The 8430-nt window shown below is 43.3% G+C and overlaps 1 protein-coding gene across 2 annotated transcripts in view; it reads left to right on the top strand.

Moving 5' to 3' along the window:
• Window positions 1–1298: 1298 nt before the first annotated feature.
• The window catches only part of PRKX (protein kinase cAMP-dependent X-linked catalytic subunit), a 62693-nt gene continuing 55561 nt past the window's right edge, over window positions 1299–8430 (top strand). For both annotated transcript variants that reach the window (XM_067296197.1, XM_067296203.1), the window contains exon 1: window positions 1299–1557. In XM_067296197.1, coding sequence (XP_067152298.1) covers window positions 1365–1557 — 193 coding nt within the window. In that variant the 5' untranslated portion in view covers window positions 1299–1364. The remainder of the gene's footprint in view (window positions 1558–8430) is intronic.

Below are 8430 nucleotides of genomic sequence, written 5' to 3'. Positions count from 1 at the left end.
ATCGTAATTAGCTTGCACCTCTTCCTCAAAATCATCTCAATTTGCAATTTTCTGGCTAAAAAAAGTTATGTTTTTATATGCACTCAGATATCTTTAATGTTTGAATGGCAGGTTAAGTTGATTTTCCAAACTGTGACCTTAAAAAAGATGTTTCCGCTATTGATAGGAAGGCTTATTGGCTTGCTTGTCTTTTGACCAAATAGCAATTAAATTTACAGCTTTCCAGAACATTTACAATTTGCAATTTAAGAAAACTTTAAAATATTCCATTCAAAGCACGAATCACAACAACTCTTGAAGACAACTTACAAAACACAATACAAAAGGGAATAACATATTAAAGGAAAACAGAAGTTCAGAGTTTGCATTACATTCTAAAGTCTACACAAATGAAATTTGAAAATCTATAGCAAAAGCAAAGTCATCCTGCTTGATTGGTGATTTCTTCTGAGGCTGACAGGAAGCAGAGATGACCTAGCATTTTTCTGAATTAGTCATAACCCATCATGTCAACAAGCCAAAAGATAAAAATGCACAGTACCGTCACTGAGTATCATGACTATAAATATGACTGTAAGCATCTCTTAAAATTCAGGAAAGATGCATGTAAATTTATAAGATATATAATTTATATATTTACATACTTTTTATACACACACCTGATTATTTCTCATCATTATTGAATCTACTCCACACAGAAGCCATATAGGCCTTACATTTCCACTCTTTCACACTTAATAAAGAAGAGGTGCAGAATGCCACCCGTGCGACTCGATTTACAGATCAAGTTACCGGCGCGGTAACCGCCGCCTGCGGTCTCCCCGCGGGGAAGCAGCGTGAGAGCGAGGCCACGCGGCGGCGGCGGCGTAAGCGCCACAGGGCAGCGGGTTGACGAGGCGCCCCGCGGGGCGGCCCCGGCTGCCCTGGGCGAGGCCGCCGTGAGGGGGCGGCCGGGCGGCGAGGCCGCGCCTCCGCCGCCGCTCCGCCCCGCCAGCCCTCTGCGGGACCGTGCCGCAGCGCCGGGCGGGCCGGCAGACCCCGCCTCTCCGCCCCGCGTGTGGCGCGGCTCGGCTCGGCGCGGCGCGGCCCGCCCGGGCTCCCCCTCGCCATTGTCTGTCGGCGCGGCGGCTCCTGCTGCGAGCGGCGCGGCGCGCCTCGCCTCGCCCCGGGCCGCGATGCTGAAGGGCTCCGCACCCCCTCAAAGGCGGCAGCAGGAACCGGCCCCGGCGCTGCCGAGCAGCCTCCCCGCCTGCTGAAGACTGAAACTTTGCGTCGCCGCCGCTCCCTCTGCTCCGCCGGGCCCTGCCCGGCTCGGCTCGACCCTCTCCATGCGCTGAGCGGCCGCGGGGCGCCCGCTTGGCCCCATGGACGCCTTCAGCGCCGCCAAGGCCAAAATGGGGGCGAAGAGCGGCGGCGAGGCGGCGGCGGCAGCGGCGGCGGGGCTCGCCGCGCCTCAGCCCGCCGCGCCGTCCCCCAGCCCCGCCAGCCACGGCTCGCCCGCCGCGCCCGAGCCCGCCGCCTACAAGCTGGAGGACCTGGAGACCCTGGCCACTGTGGGTGAGTGAGGGAGGCAGGCAGGCAGGGACCGCGAGAGCGGGAGGAACAAAGGAGCTGCCAGGTGCCGCCCGCCCGCCCGCAGGGGATTGCCCCGGCCGGCCGCCCCTTCGTCTCCCGCTCGCCCGCGGCTTTTTGTTCCTGCCCCTTTGCCCCCCGCCCCCTTCCCTTCCCCGGCGGCGCGTCGAGCGCGGCCGCTGAGGGGTGTTGGGCCCGCTCGGCGGCGGCGGGGTGGGACGGTTTAACAGCCGGCAGGTGCCGCCCGCCGTTGGGACACCCCCCCCCCCCCCCCCCGAAACGCACCGCCGCGGCAGTGGGGCGGAGGCTGCCGTCTGGTGCTGGCACTGCTCCGCGTCTAAAGTTAGTCGGGCTTTGGGGAGTCACCGTCCTGTTTTTGTCCATGGTCCCGGAGCACTGCGTTGCCTTTTTTTTTTCTTTTTTTTTTTTTCCCCTGCCGCGAGCTGTTTTTGTTAGACTCGCGTGTGATCTGAGCCGTCGCTCGTATGAGCTCCTGCACCAGTCTCGGCTTCTCTCCCAGCCTGCTTTATGGTTGCCGTATGTATTGCTTTCAGGAGGACGCTGGGCAGCTGTAGGATTAATGTAGTTCTGCAACTGTGTTTTGAATCTGTAGAGGAGCACGGGAGACTGCTCGCATTGTTCCTGCTTGACATTGTTGTGCCAGTGCGCTAGCAAGCCTAAGTGCTCTCAGTATCACCGTCTCTTGCCGTGATACCATGTTTTAGAGCTACAGCTGAATGAATTTATAACCTGGTTTGGCCTGTCTGTGAGACAGGGACAATCACTGCTGAAGTCTAAACACCTTTTGTTATAAAAACTTGATTTATGTGGTTAGCTTCATTTACCTGCATCATGATAGAAATTCATTATTTAAATGCAGCTGTAGGACCAGTGAAAAGATCAGACAGGTTCACTGAATAAAGATAGGTGTATTGAAAAACCTGAATCCATGCTGTCGCCCTGAGTATTGATGCAAAGATGTCTTGCCTTGTGTAGAATTTTGATAAAAGGCAAAATTATGTCTTGCATTTACCACGCTTACAAAACAAAAACAAAACCCCTGCCTGTAATATGCAGTTTGCAAAGTACATGCATGTATTTAATAAAATGACATCTCAAGGGACGTCTGTGGTGATGTTCACTGCATTCATACCCACTCCAGTATCTATCAGTGCATTATGCTTGAAAAGGAGCATGTATGTATAATTATGAACAGTTTTGCACTTGGTTTGAAGGATTGTTTGTTCAGCTATACAGAGAGGGTTTTTTGTTATTATTTTTATTTAGCTGTGAAATGATTTTTGGATAATTTATTTCAGTAAGTGCTTTAAACTTCAGTTTCTCTCCCCAAGCTTGCTGTAGTTAAGCTGTCTTCAGTCAAGATGGTGTGATTTAAACCCTTTGTTAGTTAAGATGATGGTTTAATTTATGTTTTTTAAAATGCTGTTGGAAAGGCATAAGAATATCTTGATTGATGCAGGCCGCATTATTATTTCTTGAAGCGCGTTGCTTTTTTAAATAATATTTCCAAGTTAAAATGTGAATGGGTGTTCTATTGAGAAGTTAAATGAGATTATTGAGAGACTGTTTGAAAACATCCTGATGCTGCTTCTCCTCTAGAAGTGATTAATCCAGTTTGTGACATCACAACTAGTTGCTGTGGATGTGATTGTCATCACAGGATTATGACCTCACGTGAAGCATAGACTGCAGGAAAATACCGATTCTTAAACAAAGGCCTAATTGTCATGGAAATGTTCTGTAGGAAATGAAGAAATATTTTAAATTGACACAAGGATTATTTCTGAACAGCGTATCTTTTCACAGTGTTCTTTAAGGTGCAGCTTAGAGCTTAAGGAAGAGGAAGGTCATCATTCCACAAAGAATTTAAAGAGGAGATTCCTCTAAAAAAAAAAGACTGATGTGAAGACATAGTCCTGGGGAACAGAGTACAAGGTGAAAAGAGCAGACTGTCGCCTGTTAGGACACTGACAGAATACCTAAAGAACACTCCCTCTTTCCTCCCTGACTCCCTTAGCTTGATTTTTTTTCTTTGCTAGCTCTACCTGAAAAGTTAACCATTCTTTACATCTTTTATGAACCATGAAATTGGTTGTTGGGTAGAGAGAAGAGAGACAAAACACAAATCTTGAAGGGTATAAAAATGTGCACAGATAAACACAGATGGCCTTAACAAAGAAGCTGAGGTGGTTTATTGTAAGTTAGTTTTAAAATGGATTTACTGTATGCCTATGCTCCTCAGTAGAAGGCTGTGAAGAGGGAACAGATGTAGCTCTTAACTGGAAAGCAAAATAGCTGCCTCAAAGTGATACTGAAACTGAATGCATTTATACCTGCCTCTGAGTGGCAGAGTTTATACACTCAAAGATGCAGTGCCTTGCTAATGTGTCTATAGTACATCAAGGTCTGAGCTAGTATCTCTGCATGCAGGTGGGCAGCTCTGCACACGCCTACTAATGTGCTACATTGCACTTCTTAGTTAAATATGCTGCAACAGTGCAGCATACTCCAGAATATGGATATTTAGTTTAGCTTGAGAAGCTCATTTTGGCTAGGCTTAAACCTACTTTTAATTAAATTAATTAAATACAGTTTAGGTTTATATCACATGCACTGGAAGAGTATGTATTTCCACACTTTTTTTTTTTTTTAAGCAAAAGTTTAACTAAATAATACCATATTCCACTTTTCTGACCTCCCTGTATGAGGAGATGAGATTATTGTACTGTCATCAATTTTACTGCAGCGATTTAGTCTTGTGTGCGGTTTGACTGCTGTGATAAGAATAGCCATTTTCTTTCTTCTGTTGTTCTGGAAAGCTGTGTGCTCCATCTGAGATTGAGAGACATCTGTGAAGGCGAGGGGGCTGCCCAGAAATTACAGGGCAGGAAGTTCTGATACCAGGATATGTGTGTGATAAAGGAGTGGAGGAGGAGAGAGAAAATACAGTAGCTGGGGTGCTTCAGTCTTCAGGATACATCTCTACTAGAATCACTGTTGCTTATAGATATATCAAGGCTTAGAAACCCAGGCATGGTCTTGGAAACTGCCTGCTTGAGAAAGTGGCAAAAGGTGAGTTCCATGCTTGTACAGCTGCAGTATGAGTAATATTTGAGCTGACTAAATGATGGTCCTTTAGATGCTTGTAATCTCCATTACCATTTTGAAACCTCACAGCGTTTATTCTTTTGTCACCCGTGAAGAGGGGAGCTGTTTTCTGCCCTGTTCAGCTAACGGAGGACTAAAGATTAGACGGTGTACTAGCTAGTTTGTAAGGAATTTCATTGTGCTGGTTAGTGAATCTGACTTTTTTAGTTATTTGGCCCAAGAAGAGTATCTGCAAATCTGGTTTAGATCTGTTGTTGCTCTGTTTAATTTTTGTAGGAACTTAAGTACCTACAAACAGGGCTTGTAAAGTGAGCAGCTGAGAAGACTTAACTTTTTTTTTTTTAAGCTATGTAGGGGGAGTATGTCTGAAATGCCATTTTCCTCCCAAAATTAAGTAATTCCTTTTCTCTTGAATTAGATGTCTATGAGACTCTGGTCACTCTTGAATTTAGGTGCCTTCTCTTGGAGGATGGAATAAAAGTTTGTAAGGTGAAAAAAAAAGTTGGAAGTAGTGCCAGCTTTGCATGTAATAGCTACTGTTTTAATATCCTTCATAGTCTAAGATGATTAAAAACTCTCTGTTAACCTTACTGCTGTAGTGTGGGCTGGATTGAGAGTCCTCTCTACAGTTTCCTTTGGAAGCTATGCCTGTTCTAGCAAAGAATTCAATGTGAAGGCAGAAAGAGAGCAAAAGGGGAGAACAGTTTTAGCATGGTGAGTAGGAGGGCATTTATATCCCTAGCATGTACCCAGCTTCCACCTTTGTTTTGTTTTGGTGTTTTTTGGACATTTTGCTGAAAGGGTTGGGAGCAGAGCAGAGACTAGAACACAGGTATCCCTCTTGGGAGAGTGCCCTCATCTTTAGTCTATAAACTGAAATTAGGGGACTGGAGAGGGGACAGGAGTTGGGTGTATGCTGGTCTCTGGCAGTAAGAGAACTTGAACAGGAAGAGCCTTTCATCTGAGGGAACTTCCTGAGAGGCTGAAGATGTGGATTTGAACCTATTGAGATGCATGCTTTTTGACTAGTACTCTAAAATCAGAGCTAAGTGTGCTTGCTCTGGAGCTATTGAACATGACTTGTCCACTTCTTCTTTTTTTGAATTAATTTTCTTTTAAAGGAAGTTAAACTATGAAGGTTTGCTCGGCGTGCTCAGTTTGCTCAGACAAGCCTGAAATATTCTGTGAATCTCTATTGGATTTAAGTAATGTTCAGCTGTGCCAAGTTTGCGATAGTTCTGCACATGCGCAGAAGCAAAAACTTAAATGCCTTGACCTTTTTCAGTGGAACATACCTGCTAAAATTTCATGGTCCACCCAAGAGGCGTGTTAGCAATTGCTTGCACAAATCTTATGTGAGCCCGTTTCAGCCTTTTTGAAGTCTGGTCTGTGGAAGAGAGTGAGAGAGATTGTGAACTCTAGTAGCTCCTGAACCATCCTTGTTGGCGGTGAGCATTTAACGGGAGCACCCTTACTATTCAGAGTAGCCAGAGGGGCTTCAACTGAATGCCTTACATATTATCCTGAAACAAAGATACTAACTTTTGAGTTACACTGTAGTGAAGAAGTAATTCAGATAAACTAGAATAATAAGCACAAGAAAAACAGAAGAGATTGCTTTGCTTTTGGATAAGTAAGATGGGAGAAGAAATCTTTTGTTTCCAAATGAAATGTATAATAATCAGGGGGAAAATGGAACTATAGGGGCGAGAAAGATGGCAAACTTTATTTTTGCCCTCTCTCCTACTAGAGGTATTTCCTGCCCTTTTTTTCAAAGTACAATGAATTTTTTCCTGTTTGTCACCTTTTCTTGATATTGAAATGATGAATAATAATCCATGATTTTACTTGGCAATATCCTTAAATAGCACAAGTTTTGAAAGAAAACATTTTCTGAATGTTGTGACTGTAATGGTGATCTGAATTCACCATTATATTAGTACATCTTTGAAACTTTAGTCATCAAACTAAATGACTTGGATTTTATTTTCTCTCTCCATTTGTGGAATGTGTTTCTTACTTCATTTCTCCCTTCCACAAGATCATACTTGTCCTAAAATAAATCCTTGCTATTGTTGTACCTGATGTTCTACAGAGAAAATGACCAAGCGTGAGTCAGCTTTATTCTGTTGTTTTTCCTGCAATGCACTGGTGAGGGTAACTGAAGTAGCATAATATTTATTATGGAGTGAGCAGCAACAAGTCCTCTCCAATTAGGTTCTTATTAGGCTGGAAGCATTGGATTGAAACAAATATTCTCTTAACTTTCAGAAAGAAAGGTCAGAAAAGGGAGAGAGCATATGAAAGAAGTTTGAGTATGTGAAAACTGAGAGTTCATGTTTCTACTTTTCTAACTTCAGTTTAAAAAAATCAGATGTTGAGGTAAATGGCTTAGTGTTTGCCTGTTGCCTGTTTCTTTTGCCTTAATCTTGTTTAAGTATCTAATTGATTGCAGAAGAAACTTCAGAATTCTTTCTCTAATGTTGTGGGCTTGACAACATATTATAGAATGGGTGTCCTTTGACACTCAAATATACTACTTGCAGATCAATAATCTAGTAAGTCCTATAAATAACCCAGAGATGCCCCAAAGTGTCTGCTCTGATGCAAAGAATTAAGTAATCTGGAATCCAACTGCAAATGTTGTGGAAAAAGAAAACATAGAAAACCTCCTTCCCACAAAATCAAGAACACCCAACCCTCCCCTGCCTCTCTCCCCCTCCCCCAAAAAGTGTTTGCTTAAGTAGAAGATACTATTGACAGTTTCTTCCACCAGGAAGTGGTGTGTGTCTGCCCAAACTGAAAAAGGTGGAAAACCTGAAAAGAAATGGAGATGTGAGTTAAATTTGATTCTTCCCTCCCTACAAGGGAGGAAATTGGAACTTAAAATACTGATGATTGGCAACATACATGAACATGAATATGCATGTCTGGACTCTCTGTCTAGTGGACAGAGGGAGTAGCTTTCTGGAGGTGGATGTCTTGCTGCGTTGGCTATTACATTGCTGAAAATAAGGGAAATGAACCCCATCTTAAATTATACTTAATCCTGGTTTGGTCCTCTTTAAAGGTCATTTGTGATATATAAACTTCAGAAGTAAAAAAGGGTGGTTGGTTTTATGTACGATGTCTATTATGAGAGGCATAGATGTGCATACAGCAACAAAGAGTGAATTTTCATAAGCTGAAAGATGGGAACTTTGTGTTTACCCTGCAAGGGCTTGTCTGGGCATAAGCTGTACTTAACTAAATTAGTTTAGGTTAAACAATACAATTCCCATACTGTTGATGCTTATCAGTGTAAAATAATCTTCAGCATTAGTTTGATCTATATAGGAATAATTTAACATGGTGTCTTCTCTTGATAAAGCATCATATACCTCTTCCCACATGTACACAGGTATTGAGTTCTTTTTAACAGCTTCAAAAATGTTGGTAAGTAAAATTTTGCTGAGTACTATGTGTTAGTGTGCACCATGGATATTCAGGTGCTAAGGAGGTATGTTTCATTTTAATTCTGGAAATACGAATACAATTTTGTTTTCCCAAAGGAAAACTCTTTCAAGTGAATGAATAAACAAGCCCTTTTTATTTTAAAGGGGATATACAAGATTCTTTTAAGCTCTGTTCATTGTCTGCACTTCACATTAGAGCAGTGGTTCAGTTTTGATTTGAAATATGCTTTGCTTTATTTTTTCAATACTGAGGCACATCAGGGATTTTCCCTAT

The sequence above is a fragment of the Apteryx mantelli genome, chromosome 1 (assembly GCF_036417845.1).
Source record: "Apteryx mantelli isolate bAptMan1 chromosome 1, bAptMan1.hap1, whole genome shotgun sequence".
Taxonomy (NCBI): Eukaryota; Metazoa; Chordata; class Aves; order Apterygiformes; family Apterygidae; genus Apteryx; species Apteryx mantelli.
Note: the sequence above shows the minus strand (reverse complement) of the source record. Positions and strands in the feature narration are given on the sequence as shown.